General features: G+C 36.1%; 1 protein-coding gene across 18 annotated transcripts in view; it reads right to left on the bottom strand.

The window, feature by feature from the left end:
* BIRC6 (baculoviral IAP repeat containing 6) overlaps nt 1-21667 on the bottom strand; it is a 190146-nt gene that overhangs the window by 62187 nt on the left and 106292 nt on the right. For 16 of the 18 annotated variants that reach the window (XR_012673106.1, XM_075146664.1, XM_075146668.1 and 13 more), the window contains 8 exons: nt 19433-20213; nt 18344-18487; nt 16373-16502; nt 13879-14010; nt 11340-11507; nt 8563-8736; nt 4865-5061; nt 2271-2571 (listed from right to left, as the gene is read on the bottom strand). Coding sequence is in view for 16 of the 18 variants with exons in the window: in XM_075146664.1 (XP_075002765.1) it covers nt 2271-2571; nt 4865-5061; nt 8563-8736; nt 11340-11507; nt 13879-14010; nt 16373-16502; nt 18344-18487; nt 19433-20213 (2027 nt within the window). In the remaining 2 variants the exon portion in view is untranslated. Of the gene's footprint in view, nt 1-1130; nt 1233-1281; nt 1423-2270; nt 2572-4864; nt 5062-8562; nt 8737-11339; nt 11508-13878; nt 14011-16372; nt 16503-18343; nt 18488-19432; nt 20214-21667 lie in introns of those variants that run through there. The other 2 variants (XR_012673107.1, XM_075146681.1) reach the window with 2 other exon arrangements.

Genomic DNA, 21667 nt, shown 5'->3' with positions numbered 1-21667 from the left:
ATGACATAGGATTTTTTTTCATATTCATGTGCCCGAAGTGGGAATTAAGTCACTGATGCAATACAAGCTGTGATGCTATTCCAGTTGAATACATGGTGAAATACTAACATAATTTTAATTAGATGAGCTGCGTGTTTGAATTTTGTAGTAGAATTATTTTAAATTTTTAACACTTTTGCATTATGAGCAAAAATTACTTCTTTTAAAAGCCACATTTCAAATAACAGAGTGACCTATTAATGCCAACTTACTCAGATTTGGGAAACTATCTCAATTTTTTCTGTATTTAACAATGCATTTCACATTCCTTTCCCCGTGCATATGTAGAGATATTTGACAACTGAAAATTCTTCAAAATAGCCAACTCTGTGCAGAAGTTTGCCTCTTATTTTAAACATATTCATATTTCTCCCTCATTCTTAGAGTTTATCAACTGTATCATCACCCAAAGGTCTAAACTGAAATACACTACAAATACGTATGTCTATATTTGTATGTATATGTATCTACACACACACATGCATACACACACGAGCTAATTCATATCTATCTGATGCTCTTTGTAAAGACAATAACAAAAAGGAAGCAAGAAGTCCTAACTGGGATCTTCATAAATAAAACTGAACACCTCTGGAAAAAAGCCTATCTGATAGACTTCCAGAACTGCAGGTGTAGCCAAATGACAAGCAGACAAAAAAAAAGAAAATCTAAACATTTGCCCATGATTTATTTTTGCAGACAACTGAATCCATGTTTAATCTATAAGCCATGGATTTATAAGTGCAGCTCTTCATATTGCAAGAAAGTAAAGAGATTCTAGGTCTATGAAAAGATGCATTTCCAACAGAAAAGGAAAATATTAGTGCTTTATACAGAGAACTAACGTGGGCTACCATGTACAATTGATCCGACATTTCGTAAAGAGTTGAATTCAGACGTTTGGCTTAGGGAATGAAGAAATTGACTGTTTAGTCCAGCAAAAACAAAGGCTAAGAGCGAATACAATTCCTGTCAACAAATGCATAAGAGAAAGAAGAGCTATTTATGACGAGAAACATTGCTGGCACAATGATAAATGGGCACAAACTGGATATGAATAAATTTTGGCTTAAAATTAAAGCAGTCCCTACCTATCAGGAAAATGATGTTCTGGAACTGTATTCCAATGGCAATAGTGGATGCACACACACAAAAAAGAGCGCAACCCAAATTTTAAGGGTTTGAGTTGGTCTCTTTATTAAAAAGAAAAAAAAAAAAGGATATAAAATTGTTTGCAATAGCAAGGGACTGGAACCACTCAAGGACATAAAAATCTGAGGGACTGCACATAGTCCTTCAGTTAATTACTACTCAAATTAGGTGGGAATAAGCAGCCAGACTGAATTTTTGTTATCCAGTTTATTCTTGTCTACTGTCCTGTACCTAAATACAAGAGAAATAAAAACATAAACAAAAGGGAATGTAAACAAGACTCTTAGTTTCTCAGTTGGTCTTATGAGCTACACGTTGTCCACCACTCTATAGCCTGCTGAATAGACTAACTTCAGTTGATTGCTGCATAAAAAAAACAGCTTTCTTTTCAAAGTCATAATAAAGGAAATGTCTTAAAAGTACTAAAACATCTTTCGCACACACTCTTCCATTTTTTCAAAACACTAAAACCCACAAATATTAGAACTATATGCAGAGTTCCAGGTTTGGTTGCAAAGACACTGACTACAATTGTCTCTCAGCTCATCTGTTCATTCATCGAAGAATAACCCATTTCTCCCTCTGAACTCACACCATTAAGGTAGAGCTCCGGCTCAGCTAATTTGATCGCTATGGTCTTTAGATCTTTTTCTCCTTTTCTAAAACAGTATTATTCAACAGTTTATTCTAAATCTGCTGTAGCTATGCTCCTATCCATACCATTCTGCATTTGGTTGCAGAATTATAGGACATTTCCTCAATTAATTGAACATACCCAGCTACTCGGATTGTTCTGTCTGAGCGCACTGTCATCTTGGCAGTGTGAGTCTAAGTTTTATCAGCAGTTATTTTACAATTACTCTGACATCTAGATGAAAACACTTGAATACTGATGATTGTGACAAAACTTTGCCAGACAGAATTTAATATTTAGAGACAACAGACTATCAAAGATGCTAGCAACACAGCTCTGCACAAATCAATTCTAACTTCCTGCTAAAAGCATTACAGTGTAAATAAATTTAAGTAAAATGATCTAGCCATGGTCTACAAAGAAACATAATAATTGCAGCACATACTTCCTTCACCATCATCTGTAACTCCCAACACCAATCTCAACAGACACTGAGCATGTTTCCGTTCTTTTAGCAGCACCTCAGCATAGCCCGGGAGACGAAGAAATAAACCAAAGGCAGCCAAAGAATGCGCGGGTATGGGAGACATAGTCTGAACTGTTGACTTGATCGGTGGAGGTTCTGCAGCAATTGTTTCTGGTGCTTCATACACCAATTCCCCTGACTGTTCAATGGTAACCCATTCAAACTGATCACTGTCCTTCTGCTTTTCCTGCGTGGTCGATGTAACCACTGGAGTGCTCACCTTAACCAACAAAAACAACAAAAAAATTTAGTTGTCATTCAGTTAATCACCTAGGCAAAAATTTTATTAAAGTTAGGATCTAAAGGACATACAATCTTAATATAGGACACCATTAAAAAGTCAAATGAAATACGCTACCATTTACAGATATGACGACTAGGCTAAATGGCCAAAAAGGGCTTATTTGTTGCATTTTCAATACAGTTCTAGAAAGTCCCGCCTACACAAGCAAGCAACTGTATTTTGCCAACCTAAAATCCTCAGTTTAAAATGTGTTGCTTAAAATCTAGAGGCATAGGAGACATGAATTACTCAGAAATAAACAATACAAAGATTAGTTTATGTATCAGACCATTAAATAAGAAATGGCCCTTTTATTTTTAACATTAAGCAGTAAGAACTCAAGTGGTTAATTTTTAATTACATATTGCAAAAAGGAGAACAATTAATCATATCTTTAAAAACTAAGAAGAAATTTAGGTATCTTAGCAGTCTTGTAGCAACTCGTGCTCCTTTCAGGCTTCTGATTGATTTGGCAGGCTTTATTACTATTATGGTCTAACACTATACTGTAGTGTAGTTCTATTTTATAAACTAACACTGCATAGAGGACTATGCAGCCAGGCATTATGATGGGAATCAGAATTTAAGGGGGATAACAGTTGTACAATTCCCCAGGAAACAGTCATACACTCAGTTAAAATGAAGGTATGACACCCAGGTCCCTCTCATAATTAAACATCACAGAAGCTTCAGGCTTTTATGCTATTATGATGAATTGATGCGATCATATTTAAAATTTTAGTATTTATCACCAGACTGATCTAAATTGCAAAACATTAATCTGAAAAGCCCTTGCAGAATTTATTCAGAATACCAAATTCCTAATTAAAAGTCAAAGCCATGTTTAGCTGCACTTATTCCAATCATCTACACATTAAGAGAATAATTAGGGAAATCTTAAAATACAGAGTTTACAGAGTGAGAAGTATCTGTGTCTTAGAGAAATATAAAAGCAAAATTAAGGAACAAAGAGTCTGGAGAATTCATCAGTCTTCACTCTGAATCTTCTATTTGGTATTATTGTACTTAATTTGTTCTTATGGATCACAGAATTCTTATTCAGTATTTGAATCCAAATGTATATCTCAAGCTAAAAAACTGTGAAAAGAAAATTACTTCCCAGGACTATAGAAAAAGAAGGGAAAAAAGGGATAAAATTTCTCATGGTCATACGTTGCCTTTCATCTGTTGCAAAATTCCATGAATCAGTCTTCTTCAAAACAGAGTACATGTTATCTCTCTTGGATTTCAAAATACAGTAATTGCTTATGTGAACGCATTTCCTTAACTTTTGATTTTTGAACAGGCTTCACACTAGACCTCTAAAACAGCTTCTATGCGGAACTATTTACAAAGGATTCATACTAATTACCCAGTCTCACTATAGGGTTTGTATTCCTGCCATAGTTCTGCAGTTAGGAACTGAACAGCACTCTTAACTCATGATTAATTTAATTTCAAAGGGAATAAATATTCACAGTCTTTCCTATTAGGAGTATCAGCCAAAAATTTCACAAGTATAGCCAAATAGAATTTGAGTAATTCACAGGTTATTTTTTCCCTTTTTAATAAAGATTGTGTACCTAGAACAGCAGCGAAAGGAGTAATTCGACACTAATGCCACTACTGACACTTTTGAAAAGCCTATCAGCACCTCCAGAGAAATTCTATACATAATTACAGTAACAAGTATAGAAATAAATAACATATATATTATTATATAATTTTATTTTAGATATATTATTTATGATTATAAAGGTAATTAAGATTATACAGTTATTTACTATTTATAATAATAAATCTAAAATAAAGTTATAGAATCTGCTTTGAGAACTGAATTTCACTTAACCATAAAAAAGCTTCTGAGGGTACATTTACACGAGCAATTAAATGATAAGCAAGTATGGCTTTATAGTACCTCAGCAACTTTATGTTACTGCACCCTCCAAGATATTTTATAAATCAATGGAAGCGAGGCAAGCAGCAACACAGAATTCGTGCATTTGTTCCACAAGGACATGGATACTCAAGCAGCCTATAACATGTATAGGGAAGCAGCAAGTATTGCTGGACTGGGCTGTGGAGTTATGCATTCACCTATTTTAAAGCAGCTTTCCCACATAACTGAGATGTCAAACTCAAATATGAGGAAATATGAGGAAAATACTGTCCTTAAACAAACAAACAAAACACTCAGCATATTTTTCCACACTGATTATTTTCCACTTACTTGCTGAATTACATCAGGATAAAGCATAGGGAGTCTCTCTGCAATGAGGGCCAATCCACCCATTCCTGCAAAAACTTGCAGTGGAGACTGAATGGGACAGGTTTCAAGAAGCGATTCATCTAGCACTGCATCCATACACTCATCCCCAGGACTGATGGCTTCATCTTCAGGGCAAGGTCCCAGTAAATCTGCATGTTCTACAAAAACACAGGAGTAAAAGAAATTAATACATCATCATCAATATTGTGTTTATTTCTTCATCCTCACTTGAAAGTGTACTTCAAAAGTAGCAGTTCCTTCTTAAGCAAAACCTGAGTCAAGAACCTGAAATGAATGAGTACGAGAGTATCAAAAGAAAATAAAAATATTCGTGGTACCTTTTGCCAATGATGGCAGATCTATGTCATAACTTGGGATTATGTATACAGGTTTACATGGTAATTATTAGAATTTTATGTTTTATTAGAATTTGATCTATGCCTTCAAAATTTTGTTAACTTTGGAAGTATGACATTTTTTAACGCTGTCTTTCATCTAGGAGGTAAGAGTAGGTTTGCTACTCTCTGATAGAGAGTTCATAGTTGAAGAAGGGAAAGGTAACCTTACTTAAATTAGTCTTGCTTTTTCCTCAAAAATGCTGAATGAGAATTTTTTTTTTTTAGTTTCCCCTTTCCCATCATTTAACTCACCATCTATAGAGTCCTATCACCTATCACTCACCACATCCACCATTCTCACATCTCCTCTCTGTGAGGTATCAAAATACCTCTCTGCCAAAGCTGTGAAATTTAATTCTATTCTTCCCCATAAAAGAGACCAAGATCTCTATTTTTAACTTTCTACTAGCCTCCATCCTCCCAGTTTATGACTAAGCACTGTAATATCTTGTACAACGGACAAAAAACCCGATCACTTTATACAATTACACACACAAGTTGTATATACAGAACCCTACCACAATTCATTTTGCCAAAAATCAACCCTCTGCTCATTATGACAGGCAAACTTCATAGTGAATATTCTATTTATTTCATCTAAAGAATCTGTATTGCAGATTATGTTGTTAAATATTATAATGCAGTGGTCCTCAAAGCCTTCACAGTATACCCCACATCAAAAAGCAGCATAGGTCAAGTGGTCTCAGTATCTCTTTGCTGTGAGCAGTCTGAAAATCCACAATTATACTTAAAATGTTTGTATGCACACATGCTATCATTTATTATATACTTGTAAAAAACACAAAAGCACATTAAAGCATAATTCATGCAGCTACCAAAACTAACTTTTCTTTTTTTTAAAGTTTTAACCACAGATACTTTATCTTTTAAAACCTTTTCTTCCCTAATTTGAAAGGCAATAGGAAACAGCAGGTCTTTCCCCATCCTAATTCTCAAGTTTTAAATGTGCAAGAAGCACCAGGTTACAAGGATATCATGGATATGTTATGGGAGGAGCACATCGCTATGGAGCAATGCGATCAAAGTATCAGATTTAATAAGCTCAAAGCAGGGATATGTAGGAGTATGTACATCAATTCTCCTTAATTCAGAGAATTAAGAGAAATAGAAAAGGTCACATACGGGATAATCTGTGTAAGAAAGAACCTGAACATCACACTTTGAGTATATACAGATTTGATGTCTACTGTTCGTAAGGATAGAGAGAGAAACCACCTTTGTGGAATTTTTCTCTATCACCACAGATAGTGGGTGAGGATGTCTGCAAACATGCTGGTCTCAGCAAGGGATCACCTTCCGTCAAATGTGTGGAGGATTCCACTGCGCTAGGCTGAACATGACTTACAGTTCGATTGCTTGCGATGACATGAATTGATCAGACCACAAGAAAGGTTGGATTTCCTTGATAAGGAAAATTTCAAAATAAAGATTTTGAAGGGAGACTCACGCCTTTGTTTTACACTGTTTTACAGTGTAAAAAGCTGTAAGCCTTCCCAAAGAAGGAAAACAAGAAAATAGACACACACAAATACTCAGAATGCACAGAAAAATCACTAAGACCAAATGCTTCTCTGCAAAAGACACTTGAAAAATACGTTATCAGTGATTAAGGGGACAGGCAGATCTTTATTATGAGTGCAAATATAATGCTACTCCTTTCACATCTTAAATATTGTTGCAAGGAGTTACACTTAAGTATGCTTCTCCAGTATTTGCTTTAGTTAATCTTCTTACAACCCAATTCAAGCCATTTCCCCTCCATGAATGTTCTGCAAGTTTTCAGTGAAGTCATGCACTTCAGCTATGGAAAACAGCTGATCTCAAAGACATTGAAGCACACAGAAAAAAATATAAACAAATGACACTTTTCCTCAAGTATAGTAGTAGTAAATGCAGCTCTAGAGACACCATGTGAAGCTATAAAATCTATCCACCACAGATAAAAAAGTTTACTTTAAGTAGCAAGTAAGGAAATACTGGTATGTAAGAATGATTTCTATAGAGATTAAAAACTATTCATGAAAAAGCAGTAGCAGTAGCACCACAGATCAATGGATTTGTAATGACATTCAAATTTTCAAAAGTATTAATCTCAAGTTTAAAAAAAAAAACGCCTAGTAACTTAATAGAAGTTCAAAGAGGACCTTCATGTTTTCACATGCAACTCTACTTCCAAGCTGCACCTCCTCTCATAATTTTTGAGTTTCATTCAAACAGAAAAATATTTTTTATACATTTAGAATTTAAATAAACAGCAAAACAAAACGAAAATATTATTTGAAAGAGAAAGGCCTCTCAATAGTGTGAGAGATCTGTATATGCAGCCACTACATGGAGTCATGGAATACTTAGCTCAGAGCAGACAGCAAGAAAATAGACGACGACTTTTTTTTTTTTTTTTTGCAACTCTTCTTTCTGTTTCTTATCTTTTCTAGAAGGATATTGATCTATAAAGTGAACAGTTTTTACAAGAAGCCCCTGTCTTAAAATAGCCGAATGATTAACTTTGTAATGCCATGCTGTGTCAGCAGGCTGGCGATCAGCAGACCACCTTAGCTTAATTTCAAAGTCCCATGCCTCTAAGTCCTTCCCTAAAGGAATGATATAAAAATATTTCAAAACAGATTCCTGGGATACAGTTCCTCCCTCCCCTTTCCCCAGCACTATGAGAAAGTAGATAGCAAGCAGTTAGGAAGAACCTTAGCAAGAAACAGACCATATTAGAAAATGTTAAAAATAATGTTTTTAAAAGCTAGAGTTACAAGACCTACTTAGATGGGCTTGAGAATAACTCCTACTTTCAAAGAAGCATTTAAGTACCCAAGTTGCTGCAATAAAAAATTTCACAGGCTTCTGTAACTCATATAGTTTCAAACAGCTCCTGCATTACTTAATCTGCCCTTCATCAGCACAAACCTCACAAAGAAGTGGTATACATGTCAAGAAATAAAATACATGGTATCTATACAATCATATAATCGTATCATACACAACACTACAATGAAGAAAGAAAAGTGAAATCAGAACAACCATATTGGTGCATCTTATAGACAATCTAAAGGCAGGCAATGAATTTGTTCTTTATCACAAAGTTTAGCACTTGTCTTGTAGACACAGCTCAGGAACATCATCCAAGAAAATACAGAAAACTGCTGTTTCTTACCATGAAAATCAAAACCATTTTTGTCCAAAATGAAAGGATTTTAAAAAGGAAGATACCAAAAAAGTAGGAACACTCACCTTTTTCTGTGTGAAGACGTTTAAATGAGTCTGTTTTTGATAAGCTTGGATCTGAGATGACTTTGGAACCAAGCTTAACTGTCAAATCTATTGATCGGTATCCTTGAGGGAGTTTACGGTCATACAGCAGAGTCAGAAGCTGGGCAAGCGCCATTTCAGCTGGTAACGGTTGGCCTAAACAACAATGGCATTGAGTCAGAGAGGAAAATTATGATTGGGTTATTTTAACATACATGTCCAGGTGCTGTTCATTACTTGTACCACAGATGCCAAGTAGACTAAATACTATCTGGCTCCAAACCAAGGTCTTAATTTTAACATTTGTTCTCTTGGGAAAAGGGGCCCCATCAGTTTGGAACCAACTATCAAAGAACTATGCCAACATTCCCTAAGGCAGTTCTGTGCTGAGAGCCCAAGCACTTGGCATGTTTAACAAATGGCTAAGGCTGTAATTTGATGTGCATTTTAAGCCTGTCCCCTACTATTAAACCCCACCCCTGCATCACACTTGAATTGTGGTGGCATAAAAGTGTGTGACCATAAGGTAAAATGGCTGAAGTGGAAAAAAATGGAAAACGAAGAAACCTGCAATTCTTTTTCAGTCCTATTAGTCCCAAGCGTAGCTCACCACTCTTGCATCGGGACACAACTCAGCAAGAAAAAAGGAATGGCACTGCCAGGAATACTTCTCTCAGCAGCAACACAGACTTGAAATGCACATGCAACATGCCCAAACTGATTACGCAAATAAAGATTTTGGCCACTCTGTTGTTTATAGAATCATAGAATCATGAAGGTTGGAAAAGACCTCTAAGATCATCGTGTCCAACCATCAACTCAACACCACCATACCCACTACACCATGTCCCTAAGCGCCTCATCTACACGTCTTTTAAATACCTCCAGGGATGGTGACTCCACCACTTCCCTGGGCAGCCTGTTCCAAGGCCTGACCACTTTTTCAGTAAAGAAATTTCTCCTAATGTCCAATCTAAACCTCCCTTGGTGCAACTTGAGGCCATTTCCTCTCGTCCTATCGCTAGTTACTTGGCAGAAGAGACCAACACCCACCTCGCTACAACCTCCTTCCAGGTAGTTGTAGAGAGCAATGAGGTCTCCCCTCAGCCTCCTCTTCTCCAGGCTAAACAGTCCCAGTTCCCTCAGCCGCTCCTCATAAGACTTGTGCTCCAGGCCCTTCACCAGCTTCATTGCCCTTCTCTGGACACGCTCCAGCACCTCCATGTCCTTCTTGTAGTGAGGGGCCCAAAACTGAACACAGGATTCGAGGTGCAGCCTCACCAGTGCCGAGTACAGGGGCACGATCACCTCCCTACTCCTGCTGGCCACACTATTTCTGATACAGGCCAGGATGCCGTTGGCCTTCTTGGCCACCTGGGCACACTGCCGGCTCATGTTCAGCCGGCTGTCAACCAGTACCCCCAGAATTATGAAGAATATGTTCTTCCCTGAAATTGCAAGTTACTCTCAAGGCAGAACAATTTTTCCCTGATAACAAGTAGACTTACATATAAAGTGAAATGTTTTAGAGTTGGATCATATAATATACCTAGCATATCCATTTCACCTTGACTGCTTAATCAAGTAACACGAGTTCCAGGAAGGTCTTTAGTAGCAACCTGTTTCTTCAATGGAAGATGGTGTCTTAAGAAATGAAAATTAAAAATGTATTGCCATTGTGCAAGTGAAGAAATTTTCTGGCCTTTTTTCATCACTCTCTCTGTTTTTCATGGCTTCTTTTTCTGTAACAAGTGGCTGTTGCGCAAGACATGTGATTGACTAGATCACAAATACAGAATGGTCTACATTACCATTAGTAGACAGTCAACCTTTACCAGCTAGATACTGGTAAAGACAGGCATTGAGTTTTGATCTCCTTTCCAAAATAGTAGAATTAACTGTATTAAATTTTAGATATTTTAATCCAAGTATATGATCCCTCTAATAATTGCCAGAGGATAGCCTCAAAGCCAATAATTCTGTAGTAGGTTCCAAATTTAGTTTTTTGTTGGGTGAAAATTACTTTGATCAGAAGTTCACCACTTACTTCCATCAGCTAGTTCCTTGTTTTTATACTATAAAACAGATAAGAAGCTCTTCCACATAATATTAAACTGTTTCACCCATGTTCCTGTTCTTTATCCCTCTAAGGTTAAGAATTCCAGTTACACCAATCTCTCTCTACAGGAGCGATCTCTCTCTCTCTATGCCCCAACTACAACATTGCCACCAGCTTTGTCCAGATAACTGATAAAATGTGAGTACATATCTGCTATACACCAAACATGACTAATTGCTTAAGACATGCTGGTTTTGAAAACACAAGTATTATAGAATTCAAGAATATTCCTGAACTGGCAAATAAACCTTCCAGAGAGCAATGCAAGCTGGATGCCCACTCAGAACATAAAATAACAGGGCACAAATACCAGTTTAGTTCTGCCTTGCAGGTGAAAGAAAATGTAAGTCACCTTACAAACCCACTCCCTTTTTATTTCTGAGTGAAAGTGGAAATGTTTTTGAGATTTTGTTTAGGAACAAGGAAGATCAGCATAATTCTTATTTTTGTCAAGCCACTATGATGTTAGAATGTTCCACTTCCAGTTGAAAGCTGTTACCCAACCCAGAAGGACTTTACACTTCAAGACGCTCAAGAGAAAGATAAAGATGTCCGTTAGCATTACATCTACTTTCTGACGACGTATCAGCCACTGCAAAAGACCATAATTTTAAAGTTTAAAAACAGTTAGTAAAGTCACCTGGTAGAAGTTTATGGTACAGATGAAAGACTGGAACACTAATGGTCTTGCTGGAAGATTCTCCTCCTGAGGAAGAGGTACCTACTTTATCCGCCATCACTCTTCCTCGTCTTGATGGCGGACGTGGAGGGGTGGATGAAACAGCTCTTTTTGACTGAGATTTCAAACCTAGTACAGAAGTAAAAAATTCAAAGTCATTCTGGTATTTAGTAACTTCAGCTAGCCAAGATGCAATGTACTCAATACCTTCAATGATAGCAAAGAAGTCAAACTTTTCAGCACTGACAAATTAAATACCAGAATAGCGTTCATGTATAAAATATATTTGGATATAATCCCGCTATTTTTACAGTTACAAGGCTGCACATCCTCCTGAGCCCCAAACATAAACCAAACCGTAACTGCACTAGATCATATTATCCATAAAAAAAAGCAAAAAATATTCCGATTCTGCTCTTAAACTTAAAGACCCTGTCTAGCAGTGGGCCCTACAATAAAACTTTTTTAGGTTGTTTTTTCAATTGAAAGCAAGAAAGGCAAAAATTTCTAAACTGCCAGACATTTCAGCAGGCACACAATAGATAACAGCCACTTGTCTGGCCTACGAACATGACTTCAGCTGCAGTACTGACAATAGCATATGTGATGAAAGGTGTCTTTAAACATGCTTTTAAAGTTGCCTAGATCAAAACCTTTAAAGTAAGCACTACATGAAAATTAAAAGGCAGAATAGGAACATAAAAGCTTACTGAGCTTATATAGCAAGACTGCCATATTTTAGGACAGCTTAAGTTGACTTAAGGTACAATGAAATTATACTGCTATCAGGTACCCTTCTACACAGGTGGCAGACTAAGTAAAAAAGTCAGCAGGTCCATATACAAAGCCTCATACAACTACTGCCTCATAATCAGCCAAGAGCAGCTGGAAAACATCCATACCCGAAATGCTATAATACACTCTGGTTTCAGCTGATCAGTAGGAGCAGCTATAATACGCAACACATTCTCCAATAATCTCAGTATACTAAACTAGCTTGTCTCAGGAAGATCAGGCTCCAAATACCATCTCTACTCTCTATTGATTTTATCAATAGGGAACAACTTAAACATTGGCTGCATGAGGCTCTGAGGACACTAAAAAAACCCAGAATATATAAAAAGAAAAAGACAAAAGAAGAAAAGATTTCACAAACAGGTTGTAAAAACAAATGCAAATGAACTAAGTTTAAACATAAACTTAGTCAACACCCCAGTTCAGTGTTTACTCAACTGGAAAAAACACATGCAAAAAGAAGGAAAAACTTAAGTCTGCTTCTTTCTAAATAGGGAATGGGCTATATCAGTATGATCAGAGATGCAACTGGGATGAGACACGGCTGGCTATTCTATGCCCTATCTTCAAGTTTGGTATATTACTTTTTTTCTTCCAGATTCTTTATTCATGTTTTAACCCTTCACTTGGACTTATTAATTTTTAGATCTTACTAAAACATGCTTACCCTGTTTAAGTGGCACCTACTGCAAATATCTTTCCAGATAAAGATGCTGTAATTAACAATCAGCTGTGTTGCTTCAAATATATACCAAGATCCATGAAACTGCTGCCCTATTCAACACTTGAGTTTAGAGTTATATCTACATCTAAAAACCTGAAATAAAAAGCTTAAGAAATATTGGTGCCAGAAGTCAAAGGAAATCAGCATCTCTTCTTCATGCTTCATGAAGTGTAAATGAAATTAAGGTAGCTCAATGAAGGCAGAAAGCTAGATAGGAAAAGGGTAGTTTGAAGTTCACTAATCTCTCTCTAATACACACCAGAACTTCAAACTGAAAGACTAATGATCTCCACAGTCATCATCTGAATTGTAATCTTCTTGTACCACTGCAAAATTACTATGTTCAATCTATAACCTCCACAGCAGTTTTGGAGGAGAAGGGTTGACATGAATGATTTCAGAAGGATCTTCACATTAGTTTTTAGAACGCAAATGCTTTGGAAGAAAATCCTGTATGTATGGTTTCCAAGTGGAATAACATGGTTTTACGCTTACATCTCATCTGATAATTTTTAGCAGAGTACCACCAGCTGTTATGCAAACTATATGGATTCTTTTATTTCCAAAATATATTGTGGGAGTAGGTGATCAAACTCTGATGCACCAGCCACTGCAAAAAGGTAGAGGTAGTAATACCCATACCACAGTAATAGTACACAAATACTAATATATTGCCATATAATCCCAGCTGCAGGTATGTCTCCACAAAATCCTGTAAAATGCACTAGCAACAGCATCCACAACATACCACTGACACACACATTTAAGTACAAATTTGTCAAAGTATGTAATCCGCTAGAGGCAGCAGTTCTACCAGGAACCAATCTTTGCTGCCTAACAGCCAGTTAGATTAATTGGGCACTACAAGTTTTCTAACCATCATTAGGAATAAGAAGAATTGTTGGTAGATATGATTTCCTAAACCCCCCCACCAATGTCTGAAAGATCCATTTTTCAGAAGGTGGAAGAAAAAAACCATACCAGAAGCAACAACAACACTATAATTGTCCTGAAATCCATTTTCTGCTTTAACTTTTTCTTTCTCTTCATAGTTCTTTTTTTCTTTATCTTCCTTCTGTTCATTAATTAGCTTAGCTGTGATACTGGGTGTATCTGTACAGGGGAAAAAAAGATGAGAGCAAGGCATTTCAAGATACCAAGTTGATTTTGTTACAGTTTCTAGGCTGTTAACACGGCTATTCTCAACTATTTTAGCGGCTTACAGTTCCATCCCAGGCAGTAATAGTCTTGTAAATATCTATGAATTAAGGTATCATGATAATTCTGGTCCCCTGTTCCCCCAGAAATCTGTCCTCTGACAATTTAAAACTGTAACAACTTAAAACCTATACCTGATGAGTCAAGTGTATTTATGTTAAAACACCACTGCAACTAACCAAAAATGAGATTAAGCAAAATAAACAAAAAACCACCAATCAAAACAAAACACCAAAAACCCCCAACAAAACAACAAAAAAAATCCAAAACTTTTTTTAAGGACACCCGCAGACTTATTTAAATTAAATGTTGTACTTAGGTCTGGGTATCTAGTGTTACATACTGACTCAATTTCAGAACTCACAAGTATGATTGTTCCTTTGAAATTGGAAGATGTCTGAAGTGCATTACACATCCAAACTTTGTCTGTTTGCTTAAGTGAACATTAGATTACAGCAGTTCAACCATTTTGGTTCAATCCTTAGTGTAATCACAAATATCAGCAAGCAACTATTAAATCATTGATTACTGGTAACAATGGATCATTTCACACCTTGTAAGGTACAACACTGGCACCAAAATGGCCAAATAATTCTCTAATTGCTTCCGAGTAGTAACTTGTTTCCACATAGCTACAGCAGCCTTAAGCTATAACCACAGACTCAAGACTTAGAATTACCATCCAGCTACCTTTAACTATATATCACCAATGGGTGTGGTGCTGAAAGAGATATGGTTTGACCTGCTCGGAAATATATTATGATTTGTGTCTGAAGACATTGGTTATGTCTGTGTTAGACAGTAGTGCAGACCAAAAGAAGATAGAGAGCATGAAGCTGCTGCTACTCAGGACCCAACATTCACACACACACTAAAAACCCCCATATATTTATTTTAGACTGGGTGTTGGCTTTTTTAAAAATTCTCATTATTATTATTAAACTTCAGACTTTCTCTAGTTTGCTCCCATGGACTGAATGCCCATTTATTGCTGAAGAATTTAAAGGTCATTAATAAAATTATTAAGGAAGCTTAAGCAATGGTATTTTTAGTACTCAGGTAATACCCAGATTTGTTGCTCAATTTTCCTGACCAGCCAAGACCAGTAACTTAAGACTAAGGTGAATGAAATACAAACCAACTGGTACTCATCCTAGACAATCTTATCTGCAGTGATACAGCACATTTTCTTCCTATGGTGAAGGGATGTGAGTAGCAGATTTAGCAATGATTTTAGACTCCCCCCAAGTTTTTTTTAAAGGCTGGGAGAAAAAGTGTGAAATGAACATGCTTATTGTGATTTATTTTTGCAGAAAATATGACACGATCAATTTGAGACATTAACAGCATAGCTAAGAAAAAAGAAGTTAAGCCAAGGGACAGCCTCTGACACAGGATCTTCACGACTTCCTATTGTTGCAGTGGTGGCAGTCTTTTCTTCCTTTCCACACCCAGTCCATCCCTTCTCTCTCCCTGTCACCCCAAACACACAGTTTACTCCTCATATTTCAAGTCTTCTTTACTATGTCCTATGCATGGACTTCATGGAATGATATACAAGTATCACAAAGCTTTTAATACAATCAGAAAAATCATATTAGATGAGGGATGGAAACATAAAAGAACTTGAACTTTTCCAGAATTAATTCTTCCAATTTAAAATGAGAGTTAAGCTGAGGAGTAACAATTCTGTGGCAAAAAACAAAGTTATGGTGCCCTACAAAGTCAGCATTTGATCAATTTCAATTAGAGGCATTACAGTACATCACATCACCACGTTCCCCTCCCCAGTCCCTATCAGCACTGGCTATCAAGTTGATCGCAATAGACCACTAAGGCAGCTATTGAGTACAGTTTATGTCACGCTCAACAACTGATCCCTACCTCATATGCAGCAACTACCTCACCCATGACAGTAATTCTGACCATAAACTGCACAAGGATCTAAAAGACCTTGGTCACATTCCACACATGACCGTGACTGGACAGTAAATGAATACAGAAACAAAAACCCCACCTTCCCCACCTGAGTTTTATAGAAGGAAAAAATAGTATTCGACCAGTAAAAGTGCATTTTACATGGAACATATAAGGCATATGCAAAAGCTTACAACTTAAACCACTCTTCCATATTCGGCAGTTACTGATGAACACTGCAAACATGTATCAGACATACTCGGTTTATGCGGGTTTTTTTTGGTTTTTGGTTTTTTTTTTTTAAATTGTATCTTAAAAAAAATGAACTATGCAAACTTGCCTGACACACGATCAAGAACCTCTGCTAAAGTTGTTGAGACAGGCAAATGAAGAGTACGAAATTTGTGTCCAGCTCCATACATTGGATGTTGAATTACATGACTAGTAGCATTAATTCTACCTTTGTACAGCTGAAAGGAAAAACAGTCAACATTTAACAATGCCTTTAACGTTCAGAAATAAGGTAGAACACTAAGTTCTTACAAACTCACCTCAACAAAATAAAGTTACATCTTTTGTGTGCTAAAAAGAAAACTGACATATCCTTCACCTTGGATCAATGCATCAAATTAGGACAAGTTATTTTTTTTAATGCAAAACAATTTGCTTCAAAAGCCTAGAATATTTTTAGGATCAGAAACAATACGATATTATATTTGTTTTAAAAAACCCTATCATTTTATACAGCTGTATCTGAGAGAAAAATTGAGTGTCTGAGACTTGCAATTATTTATGAAATTAAAACTTAGTTCTGACAATAAATTAGGAAAAAATCACAATATACTTGGAGTATAGAGAGATGAGAAAGATGTCATTTCTCTATTGCTCTGACTTGAGGATTAAGTTTATTCTAGATTTAATAACCACTTTTTGCTATTATGACAGATAACTAGGTCATTACTAGTTAAAACATTTCAAATATTTTAACATATTTTAGCCTGAGCTCTGTTTGCATTTTGTATCACTCTTTGCTTGCAGTAACTTTTTACAGACTTTTCTGCAATGAGTGCCACTGGTCCCCTTCCTCCTATCATCAGGAGAACTGTTTACTAATATTCACATACAGAACCAATCCATTGTTGTGCAATATTATAAAAAAAATTGATACTTGCTGACAATCAGAATTTAGCTTATAAAATACAGGTTTGGTAAGAACTTAAGACATAAAAATGGGGATCCAATCTTTGAAAGGTTATGTTGTTGGATGTACTAGAAATATATGCTGCACATCCACACTATTTTTAGGTTTCTCCCTGGATGTTAGAATCATGTTCTCAGTAATAACAGCCAGGTTGTTTCCTGTTTTTTTTAATAGAAGAAACTGAATTATCTGACAACTTCTTTTCAAGATATTTTTCCGCTTTTACATATCTAGTATCATTCTGTAAAAACGTATTCTATGTAAAACAAATTATTAGAAAACTGATGTTACCTTCACATTACCAACAGTCATGTTAATAATTCATCTCAGCCAGGTTAAAACAAAACATTTAAATGTTTGTGCTAAAAATGTATTTGTTTCTCCTTTTCCATTTTATACTATTTGAGCCAGTTTCCCTGTCATATATCTCATGTAGTACTTTACTTCTGAGATGTAGTAAGAACAGCAGAAACCAAAGCAGAAAATCATTTTTCCCTGTATGGGAGTATCAGATCTTTTAATAACTTCTGTTTTTCCGGTATTTCTTTATTCACAGCCTTCAGTTGAGAGCATAACACTTCAGTCATTAATTATTATTCTGTGTTATGGTGAAGCATGTACAAGTATAAAAGCATACATCTGCTTTATTAATTAATTCAAGTATTTGTCACTCAAGAATTTATTCATGATGTTTTGGCTAACGCTGAAGGATCTCTGCCAATTTTGAAGCATCAAAACTACGACTTTTCCTCAATGAAACTGATAATGAAGAACTGCTGAAAAGACTAGAACTTGTATCTGTATTTGCTGCTAATGCATAAGGATACTATTAAAAATTCTTACATAAGATAAATTTCAGTTGTCAATTATTTCAGAAGCAGTATATTTTCACAAGATGGCTTTGTCTTACAACAGTGCCTTAAATTTTCTTTTAAAATGCTGAGTTACAATTCACCAACACATTCCTTTCCAAAATTCTGCAACGTGTACAGTAAGAAAAGCTGCCATCTGACATTTTAAAGTTGAATATACCCGGATTTTTTTTTTTTTTTTTTTTTTTTAAGGCTAAATTTATTCCATGTTCATCATACAGTTATCAAAAATTCTTACTGGACATGGGGATTGAAGAAACAAAGTCACTTTCTCATCTTCTAGCATCAGCTGCAAAAAAAGCCTCCTAATAAATCCTGAAATATTTCCAGAGGTTGGGAGGTTCCCGCGCTGAGGAGAGGACTGGAACAATTCACAGAGAACCTGGGAATGCAAAATGACATCAGATTTAAAATATTTCTGTATTTAGGTCTCTAAAATATAGCCCCACACAGCCATAATAGGCAGTGCTTAAGATATACCTTCCAGTTATCATTCCAACCAGATCAGAAATGAGCACCACTAGAAAGAAAATAGCAGCAGTAAATAAGGATTTTTAATAAAAAAGTTCAAAATAGTGACTACAGCATCACAGTAATTGTAAACATGTAGACTACTCAAAAAGATAAAAAACTGAAGATAAAGTATTTAGAAAAATAGCTTTCAAATTCCTAAAGCAAAAATTAGCCACTGCATAATGCAGTATTACTACCAGCCATTAACAGAGAACTGTACTGATTTTTTTACTGAAGTCTACCTGTTCACAGGGCGTTGTCATTCTTAATGTTGAAAAATCTTTTTTTAGTTATACTTTTATTCAACTAGGTCTGCAAGGTTAACAAATGTGAGGAAAATAGCTGAATTTGCATTAGAATGCCAAATGCGAAGCCATATTCTGTAACAGCCCGTATTCCCCTGGTCACAGACTGCGCAGGATATACGGTTGCGCAAGGAAATTTACCAGGAGATCTCCTTAAGTTACAAATATAAAAGATGTGTATGAAGCTTAATTTCCAAGTTAGATTTCAGAAGAGTTTTCACCTATCCAACTAAATATAGTATATTGGATTTTGGTCTAAAGTTTATTCCTCTAAACCAAGAGAAATACAAATCTATACATAGGACTGGATGGCCATGCCAAAACATTTTTATACTTTTCAAAGTCAGACCAACAAGCTAACAATTTTAATACAAAACTTTTCCAGTCAATGACAGCTTAAAAAGAATGTTATTTTAAAGAAAGCTAAAAACATAAAGTAAAAAGTTTTAAAAGTTGGCTGTAGTTATTAATAAAGAAATGAAAACTTCATTTTTTTTTTTCTCTCTCACCTGTGCCATAAGTCTCTGGTTATTAGGATGGCAAGAAATGCACTGTAAGAAGAAAGCAACTGTTGCATTTTCAATTGCTGTCCGCTGCTGAGTGGTCAACCCTGTTGTTACAGTTGAAGAAAGCAAGCTAGATCTTGCACTGGTCTGTTGTGCTGTCACATTGTGTCCTCCAGAAGTAGCACCAGAATGGCACAACAGAAATAAAAGTGCTGTCCACAATGGATTGACTTCAGAGCCACCCAACCAATCCTTCATCATGTGGCTGTTTCCAACGTCTGTCAAAAACCTGAGAACAGGAGCAACCAGGTCTGCCGTGATAGGCATTTTATTAAAGTGCTGTGGAACATGATGCCGCCTGAGCCTGTCCTGGGTGATATCCATTGATTGTGCAGTGCAGTCAGAGCTAGAAGTATGGTTAAAGCAAAAACTAGCAAGACTTCTTACAAGCAGTGAAGGCAAACCTGAGTCCAATAATTGTTTGATAGCTTCAGGAGACTGAGATGAGGCAGCAAGAGTAGCCAGGTGAGACTCTGTTAGTGCAAGAGGGGCTTGTGCGTTTTTAGAGTCATCTGTTAAAGATGAACTAAGGTCCTGCTTTTTGCTGTCATCAGTCATGGACAGTCTGTGTTGACACTGCATTGGAGGAGGAGTGATACCCATCCATCCCATGAGTAAGGAAAAATAATTTGGGTGGATGTGGCACATTGAGCAAAGCAAACTATCAACAGCTTTCTTCAAAACCATGTTGCAGGGAAGAGACATGGACCAGTTAAAAAGTGACCTGTAGAAAACAGAAAATCATGTCAACACATAGTTTGCCACTCATAGTCCCTTTTCTTCATTAGTTCATAAAACACCTTTCTACATTTATGATCAACTATTGTAGAAGGTGTTGTAAAACACACTGAGCTGAGCTTGAAAGCCTCATTTGGATCACAGCATCAGCAGGACATTCATTACCCAAAAGGCATTCCTCAACTCTAAGCTTAAATTTCTTTCATCATGCTGTATTTAAAATAGAAATAAGGCCACTTTTCTGACATGCTGCACACGAAAGGCAGGATTTCAGTCTTTTGACAGTTGTCACATGATTTATGCATTTTTGAGCCAACTGCAACCTCTTTGTGCTTTTAAGTCTCCAAGCTGCAGCTACCAGGATCACACACGCAGACTCACACACTCATTTACATAAAGCTTTCTTAATCCTTTGTAAGAATTGAAAGTATTTTAACATGTTTCCAAAATTTTTTAAAATTTGTTTTATTAGAGTTCTACCTAAAGATGTTGCAAAAAAATGAAAGCAGTAACAATCTTGTTGGTTGAATGATGTCACTCTCGCTATCCTTACTCAACCTGAACTTAGGACACGAGTTAGCAACAGAATTATTCCTTAGAGATACTAAAATCCCACCTACTTTTAAACTCACTTCCATCCAAATACTATGTGCTTGAATGCTAATCCAAGGCACATGAATGCAAAAGCTAATTTAGCTCCTATTATTCAGCTAAAATTTCAGAAGTGGTATTTGTAAAATAGTGAAATCATCATTTCTTCATAGAGAATTTTTCAGAGTAGGTGCAGTATTTAAAAAAAACCCCCACAGTTTTCTGAACTACATTCACAGTACCATGACACCACACCTAAGTGACATTATCTTAACCTTTACACACACAGGTAAACGCACACTTCGTGCCACTTCAATGTTAGGTTTTAAAATAAGTTTGGATGTATCATCATATACCAGATTCCCATTTGAAGACAAGGATTGTTCTTCCCTCTTCTGGATGGAAGTGTTATTCTATGTTTAGTCTAAGGGACTCTAAGAGTCTAGAACAGAACACGGGTCTAACCAAAAGTTAGCTTTATCACCAGTCTAGTGAATAGCTTATTAAAAGCCCTCTCCAAGATAAAACATAAAAAAGTCATCTTAGTGACCAAATGACGCATAATTTTGGAAAGACAGTCATAATTTCCCGAAGTCCACATATAATAAAGGTACATTTAAACCCTTCTCCAACTATATATTCATACAAACCTTCCGCCAAAATTTTTTTGGTAAGTTCATGCTCTATGAAAAATAAGATTCTTTTCCAACTAGATATTAAAAAATAACTTAGAAATAAATTAGTATCCATTGGCCAAAGCAGAAATATTGAAATGGAAAATGGGGATGATGGGAAAATATATCAAAGAGAAAAGTGAAATATCACATGAAGGAGAAATTAGGAGTTACA

The sequence above is a fragment of the Calonectris borealis genome, chromosome 3, assembly GCF_964195595.1.
Source record: "Calonectris borealis chromosome 3, bCalBor7.hap1.2, whole genome shotgun sequence".
In the NCBI taxonomy this organism is placed as follows: Eukaryota; Metazoa; Chordata; class Aves; order Procellariiformes; family Procellariidae; genus Calonectris; species Calonectris borealis.
The sequence above is the reverse complement of the archived record's forward strand: the minus strand, read 5'-3'. Positions and strand labels throughout refer to the sequence as shown.